Genomic DNA, 18,732 nt, shown 5'->3' on the forward strand with positions numbered 1-18,732 from the left:
AACCTCGTGTCAACGTTCATCACAAATCCCTAGCAGTAATACCCAAGTTTACAGCAGCCTGAAGCTAACTACTTCTGGTAGCAAGGGTGATCTGCCATTTTCCCTTCATGTCCATCTGCTAGGCATCCACAGCTCTGAGCCCTCTCTCTAGGGGAGACCCTCTGGTCCTTTGTTCAAAGAGAACATTCCTTCTCATGGGAAGGAGTAGAAGAAAGCTGAAGATGCAATTCTGTCTTTCTGTAGTGATAATCCAAGAGTCCAGCTGCCGTCCCATGATCTGGGTGATTCAGGCTCAGCTCGTAGGATTTCAAATCACGGGTAAGATTTGCACAGGAAAAAACAGTCTGGGGGGGAGGAGGAGCCAGAAGCCAGTGTTTCTCCTTCCAGGGAGTACGGCTGGGTTATGGAGTCATGCTTTTTCTCTGGTCCAACAAAGTTTGAATTCTTCTGGCACAGCTTCTGAGGTTCAGCAAAGGGAAGGGCAAGTGCCAGAACTGTCTGGTAACTAGATGACTTTCCTGGGAGACACATGAATTTCTGAAAACAGCTCTCACTGCTTGGCGTAATGGTCTGAGTGCTAGGGAGAGGGTAGGGGATCGTACACTAACTTTTACTCTGGATGCGTTTCAAAAGAAAGTGTTTGCTGCAGATGAATTTTACCTGAACCCAGTCCTGTCACTATAAGGCATGGACAAAGATCTCTGCTCAAGGAAATCTTTTAATGTATTTCTAAGCAACAGTTGCATGGCTCTGTCAAATTGGGAGCAGTTGGGTGTGTTTTGAGACAGTCATAGAATGATAGAATCATCGAGTCATCTAGGTAGGAAGGGACCTTTAAGACCACTGAGTCCAGCCATTAACCTAACACTGACAAAACCACCACTAAACCACGTCCCTCAGCACCACGTCGTGGGCACTTGTGGGGTATTAAAATAGAAGCGCATGGTACGTGGTTTTCTCTTCAGAGCAGCTGCCTGAAGGCGTTTAAATCTGCTCCTAAAGATGAAGATGGGGTCCCAGCAGGACTGGTGAACACAGCTAGCCCCCAATGCACAACCGCGAGGCCATCGGCATGCTGTGGAAAACAGATCCCTATGGGCATCGTTACACATCTTCATACCTTTAAAAAACCCGCTGCTGGATGCCACTTACTTTCTGTGAGGGAGCCACCAGGGCCAGCAACCCCCTGGGGGCCAGGACCAAGCGGGGTGGCAGGGCAGGGCCTGGCAGCCGGGGCCCATCCCACCCCTCCAGCCAGGCAAAGGGCAGCTGGAGGGCACTGGGACAGCCCCAGCCCCGGGCAGCTCCCTGGGGATGAGGACAGACTGGGGACAGGCCAGGACATGGGCCCATGGCTGGGCAGGGCAGGGCTGTGGGGAGCTGGAGGCCAGCTGCTGCAGCATGGCCAGGGCAGGGGCTGATGGCCCTTGGGGGGCTGACATGGGGTCCTGGGCCATTGGCAGGGTGCGGGGAGCACGGGGGGACTGGGCAGAGACAGTCAGGGCTGTCAGTGGTCAGTCCAAAGGCAAGTTTATTTTATATTGGTGCTGCTGTGTAGGTGGCCATGCCCTCTGTTGTCCACCAGCTGCTGGGGAGCCCACCACTCACCTCACCCGCACGGCTCCTGTGTACGTCTCGCCTCCCTCCACACAGGCTTGGATTTCACCCTTGATGCATATTTGCAAAACACGTGCCACTAAATCCGACTCCCGAATGCAATCTAAGCATCATTGGGGCCTGAGAGTGACCATCTCAGCTGTCAGGATGTTGATTTAAATGCCCCTGAAGGGAAATGCGGCTTTCCTATTTGGATGAAAGTTAGTCCCTGCGCTTCTCACGAGTAACAAACCCCTGACCGTATATACCATATTGAGTGTCAAACTGACCTGCCCCACAAGCAAAGCCGCCTGGGGGCATGTGATTCCCCGGACCAGTCAGCCACCGCAAGATCGTTTGCAGCTGTTGAGGGTGACTCTGCTTTGGGTGGCGTAACACCCACGTGGACACGCTGCGGGGTGAACTCGGAATCTCAACATGACTTAAATGCTATCTTCAGACAAAATAAACTCCTCAGAAACATAAACAAAGACGTTTATTGCAAATAAAAATTCACATTCGTATCATTAAGACTTATGAAGTATAAGGAGGTCATTTTGCAAATTGTGAAGCGTCCGTGCACACAAGGGCTGCCGTTTTCATCAGAACAGCTGCCTGGGACATGCATATATTTATGTGAATGTGCCAAGCCAAATATGCCTCTATCTACAAAGGTTTTGATTTGGCTGGTGACATCGTTCTGACACTTCCACAGTTTCATTTTCTCTGGATCTGGCAGTAGAGGCTCATAGAAAACCCCAAACCCAGAATCTGGAAAACAAAGACATTTCTGGTATTACTTGGCAGTCCTGGAAATCCCAGGATACAACCGATACACAGTGGGAACATTTTGTTTGCAAATGTCTTGGATTTACACGCAGGCTAAGTTTGCTATGCAGAAGATCTTTTCCAATGTAATTCTTAAAGAACATGACTCTAGAATATAGCCATTTTAATGAAATCAGTATGTACCACAGGTAAGACTGCAGACATGATGGAAAACTTTCATTTGTTTAAAAGATGGATTGCCTCTGTGGATGGGGAACCCTGTAACTCTGCGGGTTTAAAATGCAGTTGTTAGCTGCAACAGAGCAGCAAATACTGAGAAGTTCTAGAAATTCGGACAAAAATCCCGTCTTTTATTTTCTAAGAAAGCTGGAGAAACTATCTGATTCTATTGCGTATTCTAAGGGCTGTTTCCCTTTGAAATCTCTCTTACACTGTCACTCTTGTGTAAATATATGTGTAAAGGTATACATGTGTATATGTATACAGGCATACATCTATATACATAGCCCCCTCTAGAGTGGCAAACGATCATGCAAAAAGTATTTAATATTCATCAGTAATAGATTTGGGATAGAAACACTGAGTCCACTAAAGAAGCTGTTGCTTGAAATACAAAATTCAGTGAGGGTCACTTTCTGTAGTGGGAATTACTGGGAGAAACTCCACAGCCTGTGACAGACAGCTGGCGAGATCAGAAGATCGGAATGCTTCCTTCTGGATTTAAAATTAACCAGTCTGTGAAGGTGTTTCTCAAAAGTGGAAAGTATCCAAACGACATTTATGAAGCCATGAACACAAGGATGCTTCATTTATTTAAGGAAGAGACAGTGGAGAGCATACAGAACACAGGGGTACAACTAAGATGAGGGGATAAACTCACAGCTGGAATAAGCAGACAGGGCTTCCCTGACATACCCACATTTTCACTTGTGCCCAAGTTGAAACTAGGCCCTTCTTCTCATTATCGTTTCCACTAATAGGGTGAGCTGAGACCATTAACAGCCTGCAAGTGGCATAATGGAGCAGGCAAAGGGGGGAAGACAAAGGAAGGGCACTTTTCCTTGTCCATGTCTTTTTATCTGGGGTTTTCCAGAGCAGACAGATGGTTAAGCACATGGCCTTTGATACGCAATCACTTGAAAAGTCATAATATGTTAATATCTTTGGAAAGGCTAAATGTTTATCAAGTGTAAATTGCCAGCTGACAATTTGTACCAGCTGAGGCTCATATTGTTTGTTCATGTTGTTTTCTAATCCTTTTATGATTGGGAGAGGCAACCACCACAGAAAATGCCAACTGGAGAACAGGGAAGAATGGTGGCCAATGAACTAAAGGCTACAACTCGTAACTGCAGTAACTAGAGCAAAGTGACTTATAACTTACCTTTGGGATACAGATGCAATTTTACGCTTCTATTTTATTTTTAAAGGCCTTTTAATATGGGTGTATTTCACCTATTTCCCCCCCAAAGTCTATGTACAGGTGAGAGACCTGACCCCCCACATATACCACCTTAAATAACATGAAGCCTGTGCCGAATGAGAAATTAGTGGCCTGTCCTCTCCCAGTGCTGCAGCTGCGTAACTCTTCCCTGCTTACTATTATTTTCCTGGAAATGTATTTTTGATTTGGGGCTCTTGCCCACTCTTCTACCATGAGGAGCAATCCTCTGCCAATGATGTTAAGAATTTTTCACTCAGAATAACAGACTGAACTCTGCACAGCAATCTTCGTCATTTCTGCTTTTCCCTCAAACATCCATTGGTGGGGGGTGAGGGAGGAGGGAAACCACAGAGGAATAGTGAAAAGAGAAAATGACCGAAGAAAGCAACATGATGAAATCCCCTGTTTCTTTGTTATTTTCTCCTAATCAAAGCCTATCATTCGTCAAGTAGCTGACTGGATAACCTCATTGTTTTTCCTCCTCTCTTCGGAGAAACTTTTGCATGTTATTCTTCAGTGTATGATGAAGCAATTAAAATAAAGAGCTCACATACTCTGCTTTTTTTACACACAGGAATATATGGAGCGGCACAGGTGTGCACTCAGGCACATTCACGCACCATCTTGAGGGCTAAATTATGCCTCAGAATAATAATTTTGTACCATGATTTCTCCGTGATAAGAATATGCAGTTTAGGGGCTAAATTTTCTTATGAGATCACTTTTTTCTCAAGCAAAGAGGGAAAGAGGAGGAAAAGACCAGCTCTTCTGCCTCGTGTCTTCTTGCGGCTGGGTATCTGCACAGCCTTCTGTCCACAGGGCTCACTGTCAAGGCACAGGACTGTCAAATCTTTGCAGAAAAAAGTGCCACGTGCTAAACTTATCCAGGCAGCAGGGTGGTCCGATCCCACCTGAAGTTCGCAGCTCGGCAGCCATATACTGTTTATATGAAATAACAGTAAGGTTATAGCTAAGGCGAGAGGTGGTTTTCCCTCATCTATTAATTGAGCAAGCCAGGTGTTTTAATCCCATTCCCAGTGTATTTCTGAGTAGAACATATTGCTTGTCAACTAGTAAATATTTTAATGGTGTATACTGGTACCTCAATAACGGCCAGTCCAAAGGCAATCCCCATAATTATGAGCAGATGGTCTTTAAGGTATTCCGTAATCACTTCTTTGCACGGCTGAAAAAATAAGACAAAATGAATAATTATAGGTAAGCAATATTATCCTAAGGTTATTAGGAATGCATCCTCTAAAGTAACTCCTCTCACGCTTGCTGCCTCTCTCTCTGCATTGAAGAAAGGCTATTTGAATTTACTCTGCCTTGTTGCTAACAAACACAAAGAATACAGCTATAGACACCTTGTGCTCTGACAAAAACATCTAGTCTTTGCCTTCCCAAATACAAAGATGAATTTTGTAGCTGATCATAAAAGGGTACAATTTAAAATGACGATATAGAGCTGTAATGTCTAATGTTTGCATGACTTTCAGTTGACAAGGGAAGAAGTACTTATGCTTCATTTGCCACTAGGAAAGAGCGATTGCAGCAATGACCAGAAGGAAAACTTCAGTTTCCCACTAATCTGATCTTTGGATTTGAAAATTCAAAGCCTAATATTAGAATCAGGTTCCACTATCAATATTTGGGTATAAAACCTAGCTTAAATATTAATTTTGTCATATGTTTGGTGGTCTTGGGCTGAGAGGAAGAAAGTGATCATATCTGAGGTTCTCAGCAGAGCTACTCTCCTTTTTAATAAATGCATACATCTGTTCTTATAATGACTACATCTTCTCCAGGCATTGACAATGCTCCTTTTGCAAACTGTAGGGAAAGCCAAGTACAGCTACTACAGTACTGTGCCAACACTACAACTGCCTTCCCCCCAGATATAACGCGTAGTTATATTCCTTCACTGTATTTCCTCCCTCACAATAAACACATGGGTCTTCTCCTTCCAGTTCTTCTAAAAAACCTCTCATTTAAGCTGACTCAGAACTGCACTGAATTTCAAATCTTTTTTCCTGGATCAGAAGAGTCAAATGTCTTTACCAGCCTCTAACACCACCGTGAAATCTGCGTGTTCATTTGAGCGATATCTTGCACCTGCAGTAATTTCACTGATCGCTTCTCATGTGTCCTTTGAGGGTTTGCCTGAGGCCAAAAAGACATTAAAATGTGGCCAAAACAGCCTCTTTGTATACATCTTATTTCCAGATTGGGTTCTGGCATCCTCTACTTAACCAGACTGTTCCCTCACTTTAAAACAGTATTTGCTTCTGTGGGACTACCTAGGGAGGAAATTAGTGTTCAGGCAGGACCTGGCTAAGGAGCTATGCATTTAGAAAAGCATAAAACCAGATTTGGACATTTGCTAAAATCTGCTTTTTGCTAGGTGCAGACTGGCAAACTTTGTACCACCAGCATTTACAAATGCAGCTATTTTGTGCTAGTTTTCCACGTGTTTTTTCTTATTTTTCCTACTATGCATGGAGTCCAAATTTCCATATAAAGAGACATATAAATCTTGAAATTAATTAATTGAGATCTCTGTTGCCCACCTTCCAGTTTTTGAGTATGCTTTCTTATTGCCTGTCACCAGACTTTTTTGCCTTATTATTATATTTACTGCCACAAACTTTTCAAAAGGCTGTAGTTGTAGGAAATTAACTTTGAGCATGCTGCCATGAAGCCTACAACATGTAAGGTTTCTTTCCAGCAAATCCTGCAAAATGACTCTGGGGTTTTGTACTAAAGGACTAAGGTCTTGGATTTAATGTGTTCATTTTTCAGTATCCCTTAGACCTTTGAAAGCCTCTGAGTCAACATGTCTACCACCAGAATGAGCCCGGGTGGGATCACAACCTTCTGAGAAAGGAATGAGAGCCAAAGACTAGCCAACGTGCTGCTCTGACCCAAAGGCATACGCTGACCCCAAAGACATAGTAGTTTCCACCCAAAGTAACCAGGCAGAACTGCTGAGGTCCGAAGGGTGCTGCACTGCACGGCTAAGGTAGGGGCATCCCAGGAAGAGGAAGCAGCAGTGTATTTCATGTATGCACAGTCATTTCATAAGAGATGCCACAGGGGCAATTCTGGCTAACAAACAGAAGACAAAACTTTGCCTTTTTGGAAAGATACAGAACTGCTAAGTATGCCAGTCACCAAAGACAACCTTGGGTTAAAAACCTCTTTTTGGAAAGAAGAGTGGAACATTATATTTTTCTTACTGTTTTATAAATGTATCTGCCGTCAAAGATGGTGCAGAGGTCTGCTGATGGGTTCGCTTCTTCACACTCACAGACTTTATTGCCACCAATAAGATTATTAAAATTTTTTCCCCAGTCTGCAGGTCCATTCAGCAAACCACAGCACTGTTGCTGCAAAAAAGGAGGAAATGGGGAGATGAGGAAAAAAGTGGTGATTTGCAGTTGGAGGAGAGTAAAGGAGGGAGCTGAGAGGAACAACGAAGGAGAAATTTCCTTTCCTCTTTTCCCATGGGGAAGTTTTACCAAACTGGGGAAGTTTTACCAAACTGGAATGTCCCAAATACCCTTTATGTTTCCACACCAGTTATAAGAATGTAAGTGCACAAGTTTAAAAAAAAAAAAAGACAAAACAAGCAAACAAACAAACAAACAAACACGCAAACAAAAAATGGAAAGAAGACCAGACTTTCAGTATACAGTGCTCAAAAAACATTAATGTACTATGAAGCTAGTAAGTCAGTGACAGAATGGAACTGGAACATGCAACAATGTTGGCTGTAGTATTTTTTGAGAATCAAGTCTTCTTTCTGCAGGTTATACTTGCAGAAGGTAAGTAACAGCTCCAGTAACATCCACATTTCACATCTGAAAAGCCAAGCTGAAAATGTAAAATTCAGGCACATAAAACTCGGAAATCTAGAAAAATAACCACCTCGAATGATGGTTAGCCCTTTAAATTAGAAATGGACTGAGGAGGCCAGGGGTCCATTTGGGGTTTGTGAAACCTAAACCAGGTGCAGCTCCACTTCATGTTCCACTTTGTTCAAGCCACTAAAGCTCAGGGGTGCAGACTTGGGTTTGAGGTCCTTCCTCTTTTAAAAGGCAGCTGGAAATGTTCACGTAATTTTGTATAAAAGCAAAGGCCATGGGACATAATAAAGCAATCCTGGTCTACTTAAAAATTAATACAGTAATTATGGCATTTTTCATTTTGCTCACCCTTCAATCATCTCTCCAGGGAGCTGCTTATTATATCAGAAGAAATAAGCTGGCTCAGAGGCAGAGGACGGGGCTAGAGGTGGAATGGGGAAGGAGAAGCGGAAGTGATATAAGCCACCCAAATATTGTTTCTTGCTTCCTTTTCTTTCACACCAGAAGCCTTTAAAAATATAGGAATTCTTTAAGCCTACCCATCAAAGTCATCACCCATTAGGGACTGAAAAAAAATAACAGCAGCACTCTGTCAATGTACAGATACAGTGGGAGGGGCGAAGGTCTACACCATCAATGGTATCAGTGAGATTCAAGGGCATTCTCGTTGTGATACCCAGGAGCAAGCTGGCACTAAGTGTCTGCCTTCTGGGGTCCTGCATGTGGTGGAAGCCAGGACAGGTATAAGCAAAGTGAAAACAAACCTCCCTTTTATCGTAGTTTCCTCCCCCTTCTTACACAGTAAAGTATAGCATTTAATGACTTCACAGCAATAGGATATTCCAAATGAAATACACTCCTGAAGTTTTCCTTATCCCTGGGGTAATCTGGATAGTTCTTAGCTGGGATACAGTGAAGAAGCAATGTCCCTTCAGAAAAGAAAGCTGTTACAAAGCAGCAGGCAACCTTCTCAGGAAAAATCTTAGCTAATTGTCAGTCTCACTTGCATGTTGTGTGTCCTTGCTCCATTGCACTTATAAACACTACTGCACAAAGAAATCATTACAGAAAGCCCATGTCATATCAAGAGAGCAGAAGCCCTTTGTGTCATGTTTTAACTTGCATTTAAGTCAGACCCCTCCCCATCCCCAGGGAATGAAATTCAAATCTATGGCAGAGTAGCCATAAAATGAAGCATAGATAAATGATAGAGATGGAACAGATAGCAACAACTGCTGCCCTTCGTTACATTTTAATTACCTTTCTCTGAAACTTGTGGAACTTCTCTTGAAATGCTTTAGCTTCTTGTGAAGAGTTTTGCAACAACTTCACATCCTCCAGGAGAGTCTTGTTAAGGGATGTTTCAATCTGCAAGTCCAAATATTTTATTAGTTTTCGAGGTAGAAAAAAAACTCTGGGAAGACATCAATGAAAATGCAGAATAATACTGTACCTGAGATCTGTACACTGCTCCTAAAATACCTCCTGTGACCTGAAGTATCAGGATCAGCAGCAGCCCAATAAAAAACTAGGAAGAAAACAAAAGGGGGAGAAAACTATAGTACTTTTGACCAAGATGATACAATTTCTTCTAAGTGAATGTCAAGCTTTCATGTGCTTGAATAACCATGTAGGTAGAATGAACTAAAGTTCCAGTCAGAGCTGTTTGAGTTATTCCTTCTTTGGCGATGAGAAAAGGGGGTGCTTGAGACAGAGTGTGTTCAGCTGGTGGTCATAACAAGGTGCACACCACAGCAGCAGTATGATGGGCAGTGTGTAGGTGAGGTGTTGGGCAGGGGGACAGGAAGGACGTTTTAGGAGGACCAGCAAAGGGAGCAACTGGGAATGTATGAAATTAAGTGGGATAGGTATTGGCGGAGGACTGGTGGAGGGAACTTCGGTGATGACTGGATGGCAAAAAAAGCTAGTGACATGCTAGGGGCTCTCTGGACACTGTCTTCTTCTTGATATGGCCACCCATCACTTTTTCTGCACTTAGAATTCAGAAGGGGCTCTGGGATAAGGTAAGCAATGAAAACACATGATCACAATCAAGCATTTCGTTAAACAAAAAGGCCCCCATCCTCATTTGGTACTACTTGCAAGGACCTTATCCATCAAATGTAGCTGTGGCCTGATAAGGTAGCCAAATGTTTTTCTTTCCTACCAACAGCAGCATGCACCGGCTCTCCTTTATGGCACCACAGCACCCCAAAAACCCAAGGACCATAATGATGGAGCCCACGGCTATCAGCAGATCAACCCCTGCAAACAGGCTGCTGTCTATGTCCAACTCCTGAAAAGAGAGGGGAAAAAAAAATCTTTCAGCTACAAGAAGCTTCTCCTAAAAACATCTGTATCCCCCAAAACAAGAGAATTATTTCACAACTGATAAACATACTGATTAGCAATCACGGAGATATTCTGACCCATAAATAAACAAAACTCTAATGCGCCCTTCTTAAATGTTTTGTTGGGGAGCTCAGTAGAACCTGGCTTTTCTCAGTCTTTGTCTCCGCACAAGATGAAAGTCAACTTTACAGAGTAAATAAAAGATCTCTTGTCTTTAAAGTGGCTTTCAGTCAATGAATCTTTGCTTTTTACTGGAAGTAGCAAAATTGATTATCTCGAAATCTCTCCTACATTAACCAAATGTTAAAGAAACAAAACCTCTGTTTGTCATTAGAAGGCCAGGAACATACTCTGACTGTTCCTGAGAGAACGCTTCTCAGACCGATGCTGGATATACCAGAGAAATAGTTGAATGTATTTTCCAAAGCAATTTTCTTTTTCTTCTTTTTAGGCATGATCTCTAATATTATCCTCAGAGATGAGGACTGTATTTTGATGTGTGGGACATTCAACTAAACAATTCATATTCCTCAATATTATTAAATATCAAATTATTCAGTTCCCATAGGAATGAATAAGGCCAAAGGCCAAAATAGAGAAAATGTTCAAAGAATATTTTCCAGCGTGGCTGGTGCCAAGATTAGCAAAAATGTCTGGAAGTTGTCACATTTATCTTCTGATGGAAATTGCAAAGGTATATAGACATGTATAATTTGAAGAATGTGTTGTTCTTTCCCCATCCAAGTTGGACTGAACCTCCTGTTATTTATTCTTAGAAAGCTCTATTCATCTACAGCCAAATCCTTATGGTCTGTTCAATTATTACTCAGGCAAAACATACATTGGTTTTGAATAGGAACTTTGCCTGCCTAGAGGAAAAAATGTGAGAAAATGCTTTCAATTTTGGTCCCTAACTCTTAATTTACAGGTTTTGGGGAGTGCTAAGCGTCACTTCAGCAAACCAATTTGGGATACACTTAAGTATGCTTTTCTGAGTAGGAAATCTCTCAAAAAATAAGAAAGGATATGGTGGTTATGGTTTTCCCAGCTCCCTTGTACCATCTAAGCCACCATACTAGAGATGGTCAACTAGCAAGTATGGCATTTTTAGCCTGTTGTAAAATGTTGACTGAGGAGTGAAAGTCACCATTATTCTTCTTCCACAACGGAGAATGGCAGAACTCTCCACAATGACCTAATTTGACCTAATTAACCCCATGGCACAACGTCGTCATGAACTGAGTTCTGTTGCATCCATCCTCTGTGAGACACAAGATATGTGGAACTGGCTAAGAGCAACAGTGTCATCAGCCAAATGCCAGGAAATATATAAAGCTATCTTCTTATCTCCCCCATCTTTTTATTTCCAGATGGGAAATATACTGACTTAAAAATGATTGTTCTTAATTGACAGGCTGCTGTAGGGCAGCAGAGGAGTGAGTGATCTGAAGATCTGCAACTTAATCTATACTAAAGGCTCAATCTGAAAGCTGAATAAAATGCGCTTTTTTCACAGTACTCCTTTTTTTCACTTCTGTGGCCAGAAAGCCTTTTTGGAAATAGAAGTATGCAAATCAAATTTTCAAATTCATTTACATTTCTGTAGCCCAAGCTCACAAGAAGAAATATACTGCTTAAAACTTAGAGTCAGATTGCTCTTCCTCTTAGTATAACAAAGTACCAACATACAAAGATTGCACAGTGCCTTTCAGAGAAGCACCTACGAGCTGTGAAATCTGCTTCACTCAAGGATGGCAGAAAACATAGTGCAAGTCAGAGACCAGCGCCACTGGGAGCCCATCTGGCAAAAGGTAGGCAGGGCCCACAAGGCCAAAGGGCCTTTGCACCAAAAGGAGCAGCCTCTGCTGCAAGTCTGCAAAGTCAAGGGATCTTCAAAATTGTATTTCCTCTAGCTTTGCAGAAAAGGAAATTCATAAAGTCTGAAGTAATTTAATAACCCAGATAAAATCCAGGAAGGGAACTCAGGGGCTCTCTTCTATCCCCTTCAGGAGGGCTGTTGGGACATTTTAATCCTAAATAAAGATTTTTGGGTCTCCAAAGCTCTTTCTATGTAGATATGAGGGGAAAAGGATGCAGTATTTTTAAGGAACCACTGAAAACAGAAGGGAAAAATTCTTGCTCCCTTTTGAAGTTGCACTTACTGGGGAAATAAGAATTGTGTTATTCAAGACAGTGAGAAAGGTAAAAATATTCCCTAAAAACACATGGAAGTAACCTTAGGAATATAGTTGACTATACTATTCTAATACAGAGAGACATAGAAAAGTCTAGGAACCGCATGGCTCCTCATTATTTTCTCTAAAACTGAAATCAATAACAAAACCACCATTAGTTTTCATTAGAGAAGAGAGACACGTGTTTTCCAACAGAAATCTGTGTGTATCTGTAAGAACCTACGTTAATAACACTAAAAGGCATTTATTGTAGTCCCATGTCTGTGCTTACGTCAATCACTTTATCTGACTACCTGCACCGTCTTGTTTAATCTTAAACATCACAAAATGCATGAGTCTTTACCCACACAAGCCACCTCAACAAAAACATAACAAATTTGTGGAAGTGAAAATGGGAAATGAAAGCGTGTGCAGTAGCTTCCACGTTTTACATGGTTCTGGTATGACTGTATGCATTCACCTGCTGAGCATCTTTGCTGACACGGATCCACACAGAGACTCCCAAAATAATGGAACCACACACCTGAAGGAGAAAACAAAGAATATTTAGAAAGATCAGCAATTTTAGATTAACATTCAACATCCAAATTACACCAGATGCTGGCCAAAATTCTGAAATCATTTGTTTGGCAAAGTGAAAGACACATGAGTTGCTGGAGCATAGAATTCATATCCAGTAAACTTCATAAGGGTAGTTAAATCTTCAGTTATGCACCAAATCCCTGATGTTTCTACCTCAGAGGACTCCGCATTTCCTTGATGATTTATACATGTGGTTGGGAAGCACACAGAAATTCTGTCAGATGAGAGAGGAATATAAATTGCCGTAGTATGTATATAACATGACTGTAAAGAACATTGTTTCTTGTATAATGGAAACACGTGAGATTTGATAAGGGACGTTGGTATAAACATTGCTTCTAGTATTATTCAGGACACATATCTAGAGACATATTCTCTATGGTTAAACTATCAGGAAAAGTTCTAAATAAAGTCTTTCTGATATTTCTATTGCAACAATATCTGGCCATCTCCAATTCTTAGAATATTTCTCTTATAAAAATGCCAGTTGTGATAGTTAGTATTTCCATTATATTTTTACACAAAAAAGACTTACTCAGTCGTGTACATGTGAAAGTTAGATTAGAATGACTTGCTTTAGGGTGCTGAAGTCAGGACAGATGAATCCCAACACGTTCCCTAATCACTAATTGTGCTCCTGTTTTATTGATCGTTGAGGCACCGTTCCACTACACAGCAGTCACTCTATTCCTAACCTTGTCCGTGATGATTCTCACACAGAATTTCTCTTTATTAAGTGTTGGAGACAGGTAGTTAAGAGGCTGATCAGGTGTAAGAATTGTGCCTACTGAGAGGACTGACAGGAGGAGAGAGATCACTTCAGGACCAAATTCTAGTCAGATTTAGAATTATCTTTCTGTAAGTCACTAATACTCAACTCACAAATGGCCCTGAAATGTTTTATGAGCTTCCCATGAAGACTGGGACTGCTTCTAACCTTTTAAAATTGAAAGAGCTATTTTTATATGTTTCAGATAATTTTTCTTAAAAAAATGCTTTCCCCGCAAAAGGTTTCATATAATATTCAGCATCAAAGGCCATAACGACTTTAGCAGATTATTTAATATGGAACAGAGCCAGCACTCAGACATGAGTACCACACATTTTCCTGCTATAAATAAAGCTCCTATAAGTACATTTTAAACATGAAAAGGAAAGTTGTACAATCGATGACAGCTACATCGTGTTATCAAATTTAACTAGAACTCCCCACTGAAATCTTCTGAATCCCACTGAATCTGTCTAGAAACTGATGGTATCATATGACTCTACATTTGGGTCCTGTTCAGCAGCACTATGTGAGCCATGTGGCTATGCACCAGACAACATGGGCTCACTAATGTGAAAATTTCCACTGAAGCGGCTATTGCTATAAATCCAAAGAGAATTTGGCCCACTGCCTTATTTGTTATATAGGGCCTCCCATAAAATACAGCACAGTAGTAGAAGTAAATGTAGCTCTGAATGTACAGGAACTTACCAATCAGACGGGAATGCTACAATATTTATTTCCCCCATTCATAAAAGAAATATCATTTATGAATCAAAATTTCTAGTAAGGTGTATATATTTGAATTATAAAAATAGAATTGGTTTAGACTGATTAAAAAAATGTTCCATCTCCGTAAAATCTTAATGTTTTGTTTCTGTTTATTTTCATAATACACAATGTATACAAGAACGCACAAAGAAAAGTTTTGAAATAACAAATCAAAATGGTCCATTCCCAAAGAGTCCAAGTAGAACATTTCAAGTTTGCTGGAATACTCCATTCTAATTAAGTTTTCTTAAAATTAAGTTTCGACTAAAGAAACTTTCATATCAGGAAACTGTTTCATTTTTAATGAACCAGCATTTTCCAAGGGAATAAAACCAGCTTCTTGGAAAAGGTCCTCACCTCTTTTCTCTAAACTGCATGTCTATTGAAGTTTTGCCTCAACCTTTGACCAACAATCAATGACCTCATCACGGTTTCATAAACTGACCGGGAACAGGACTGTTGTCCCTCAAATTCAATGAGTCCTTTTTTTCTCAAGCCCTTCAGTCTTGGTGTGATGAAGAAATACAGCCTAGTTAAATTAATACCACCTCAGATGAGCCTGCCGTGACTCTGGACCAGCAGTATATCAAGACTCTGTACTTCTCAGACATGAGAATACCAAACTTGTGGGGAATTCCCTTCACTGGCACACACATTTTAAGCAACCAGACATTCACTTTCTTGCCTGGTGTAAGGTATTGGGAAGGAGCCACTTTGGTTGTAGGTGGCACTGCAAGTCTGGTATTAACAACTGATCAAAGATTTCCCTGTCACTTATCAAGTTGTCTCAAACTAGGGATCAGACTTCAACATTTAGTGCAAAAAAAAATGGAATTCTACGATTTTGCATGATATGGAGGAGCACAAGCTGACAGAATGAGGGCAGCAGGTGAGACTAGATATCCTGCGAACTCCGAAGAAGAGAAGGAGGAAAAATCTGAACTTTCAGGTTTAATGCAAAAAACTGACTTAAGGATTAATTTAAGGACTATTACGAGCTCCATATAGGCACCCAGCTCCAAAGCACAGATCTTCAAAAGCCCATGCTCATCTTTTTTTTCACCAAACTGAGAGGATACAAAACTCTGTGGACATGCCAGGGTCCAGCACAGGGATGCAGATTCCCCGGGGGCATGTGTCACACAAGAGATGAGGCAAAGGGCAGCAAAGCCAGAGCCACTTTGCAGAGCTAGCTTAGACTGTTCCAGGGCTTACACACTGGGCTGTCAGAGCTGCTTAGAAAGGGGCACCACAAGGCTTTAAAGGCCATTCCCGAGTCCCCTAAGAAGGGACATTCCCAGAAAGATTGCAAAGGGCTTAAAATGAATGGACACCAGGTAAATATGCAGTGGTTGCTGTTGTCTAGTTAAGGTTAAAGTCACCTTCATTTCCCACTATCAGTTTAATTTTCCATTTGCTAACTGCCTTGTGAACCAGGGAGAACAGCTATGGGAGCAGTGTCTATAAAGACACCACTGTTCCCTGTACTTTACTACAGCAATTTAATGTTTTCCAGGAATTAGAGATAGGAAAGTGAATAAAAAAATTCAGCTTCATTGTACTCTGTCGGCACATATTCCTGTTGGCACCACTTCTGTTCTTCCCTGTCTTGGTAGCGCTAAATCCCTTCCTTTAAAATAAGTAACTGTGGCTGCATTCCTGTCCTCCTCTGTCCCGCCCAGGCAGTCACATGCACAGCAAATGCTCTGAGTGTAGGGTATGGATTTTCCTACCTTTGGCATACAGGCAGGTTAGGGAAGTTTGTTTCACGCCTGCCCCCCCAGGTCGCATCCTGTGTTCTCTCCTAGGAAACCCATGCTGTCACTGGAGGCTTAGGCATGGGCATTATTCACATGTTCACTCCAGAAGTAGTTTGGAGCTTTTCTAATGCTAGTCTGAGACATTTGCCTATGTTGGTTTTTTTTTAGCTTACAGTAAATACGGATGAATGAGAACAGGAAAAACTTCCTGAGGGGCAGAAATTTCAAGTCAGAAACTTATGGACCCTTTTAAGTACAACTGCAGAAAAACTACAACACAGATGTCAAATATCTTCAATCTGCCCTGATGAAGGTGGAGGAAGAAGAGGAGGGAGGCAGTCCAAACCATCACTGCCCTGTTAGGAATTTCTTTGTGAGGTCCAAAGCGATCAAAGAGTTTTGCTAATTCTTCTCATTTTGGCAAGCCACAAATTTTCCAAGGCTACTGTTTGTGGTCCCTTTTGAATGGTATCACCTTTTCACTCAAAAAAAAATATCCCTTGAGGCAAAGTCCATAATGTGGCTAGTAGTTCCGCTTCTGGTTTCAGTGAACCTCTGGTGAACCTGACAAATCTCTGTTGGGAAAGCTGACAGTGAGGTTGAACCACGAGAGAAAAGTTCTTTAACTCAAACCTTTCCTGAGTTTCCAGGACCTGAAATTCTTGCAAACCAGCTGACATGTGATAAATAGCCAAATACAGTTCAAACAACACCCAAAAACCTGCCTGCTGCCCTGTGCCATATCTGCCTTGATACAGCTGTTGGCGGCACTGCCAGCCCATGCTATTTTACAAACGTTTACTGTCCACCATCAGAAACTAATTATGACACTGAACGTAAAGCAAAAAACCACAAAGAAGGATATGAAAACTATTTATCAATTAGAAGGCCAAAAATAAAAGTGAATTTTCCATATCTTTTGTTGCAACTGCGTTTTCGGGATTATGGCAGCAGACAATAAAAGCAAGAGAATGATGCATTGTAAGTGGAGAGTCTGTTCTGAAATGACTGATGTTCCCTGACATGAGGGGCACGGTGTGGGCAGGGAGACAGACTGCTGGCAGGTCTACTTTTGAATGCAGAGGGAAAGCTATTTTGAAGGAAAAAGACAAAGGGAAGGGCAAAAGCTAAACATATTCTCCCCTCCCTGATTTAGATTCACATTCTGTTTCCACTTATGCTCTATTTTCTTTACAATTTCTTCAGCTACAGCATTCAGATAATGTCGAACACATTTTATGCAACATTAATAACAATTTAAACACCAACTTACCCAAAATAAGAAGTTGAAGATGAACATGGAGTACTTCATGCAGCTGCTTACACCCGCCATTTTCAACAAGCTGAGGCAAAAATGAGCACTGCAAAAGAAGTTTGCTAGGAGTTTGACCTTGATATAAAAGTTGTTCCTCTGTCTTCAGAAAACCTCTCAGACCACATCAAATACACTGTGCTCTGCTACTAAAAGCAAAAAACGTGGTCAGGGCATCAACAGTTATTTAAATAGTTCCTATACCACAGGTAAATATTAACCAGAGCACTGGGGAAGCACTACCAAGTGTTATCATTGAGTCTCCAGACTCATATTGTGCCTTTGCGATTTATACGTTTCTATAGTCCTGTTAGTCTTGTCCTACGCCTCGAAAGTAAATACATAATGCAGCAAAAGTCATAGTTTCAGGAGAAAGGGAGGTGAGAATAAAAACATTTTACAGACCTGCTTTAAAAGATGGAAAGGACTGCATTTCTTAGTGCTTTTGAGTTACAGGGTTTACTCTTTCATTGCCCACTATTGCCAACATTCATTCGGTCGTGTTCACCCCCCTGCTGCAACCGTTCAACTGGAATAACGGAATGGGTCTGCGTTATCCTTGCAGAGGAGGGGTAAGGAATCTGCCGCCATTTTCTCCCTCTTGGTGCCTGCTTCAGATCCTTTTCCTCTTCCTCACCAAATCTGGACCCCGGGAACCTGAGCATTGTGCTGCACAAATTGTCCTGCTGTGCAGGTTTTCAGAAGCCTTGTGAGCCCCACAGCACAGCAGTCGTGGTCCTGGTGTCAGATTCAGGGTACCTCTCCACAACAGGAGCCAGATTCATCCCGGAAGACAAGGCAATAAACCTGTTTCATTAGTTTTGTTTTATGTCTTGTTTGTTTTCTTTTGTGCTCCACAAATGAGGAATCCTGAGGGGGAAATAAAGGTATAATTCCTCTGTTTTTTCTATCAGCCCATTTTGTGGAGAAGCCCCGTATACCAGTCCTTGGAGGGATGAGGGTCAGACACAGGTTCTCCTGGGTTGGTCATAAAAAAGGAAGCTTTATTTTGCAGGTGAGCACAAAGGATTTAAATAAGAGAGCTTAAGGACATGCCAGACTGAACTGATTTATGAAGCCTCCTTGTCCCAAGCCTGTTTTTCAGACGTCACTGTCAGTTCACATTCTTCAATTCGGCTGTCTGTATTTGAAAAAAAAATGGAAAGTGTTAGTATATAACACACCTGTAGATGGTGACAAAAAGATGTAACTTAAAGCGTGGCTTTTATAGGATCCACCAAAAAAAAAAAATCTACATTGAAACCAGCTTCCTCTGGGTGCTCTCTAAACCAG

At 41.7% G+C, this 18,732-nt stretch overlaps 1 protein-coding gene across 1 annotated transcript; it reads right to left on the reverse strand.

Moving 5' to 3' along the window:
- Positions 1-2,079: 2,079 nt before the first annotated feature.
- On the reverse strand, positions 2,080-17,909 carry TSPAN8 (tetraspanin 8). The gene is made up of 8 exons (XM_074572645.1): positions 17,401-17,909; positions 12,706-12,768; positions 9,866-9,994; positions 9,152-9,226; positions 8,959-9,066; positions 7,069-7,218; positions 4,932-5,015; positions 2,080-2,367 (listed from the first exon to the last, which is right to left on the reverse strand). The coding sequence occupies exons 1-8, from the start codon at positions 17,458-17,460 to the stop codon at positions 2,314-2,316; spliced, it is 723 nt and encodes a 240-aa protein (XP_074428746.1). The 5' UTR covers positions 17,461-17,909; the 3' UTR covers positions 2,080-2,313.
- Positions 17,910-18,732: the final 823 nt, after the last annotated feature.

The sequence above is a fragment of the Larus michahellis genome, chromosome 1 (genome assembly GCF_964199755.1).
Source record: "Larus michahellis chromosome 1, bLarMic1.1, whole genome shotgun sequence".
In the NCBI taxonomy this organism is placed as follows: domain Eukaryota; kingdom Metazoa; phylum Chordata; class Aves; order Charadriiformes; family Laridae; genus Larus; species Larus michahellis.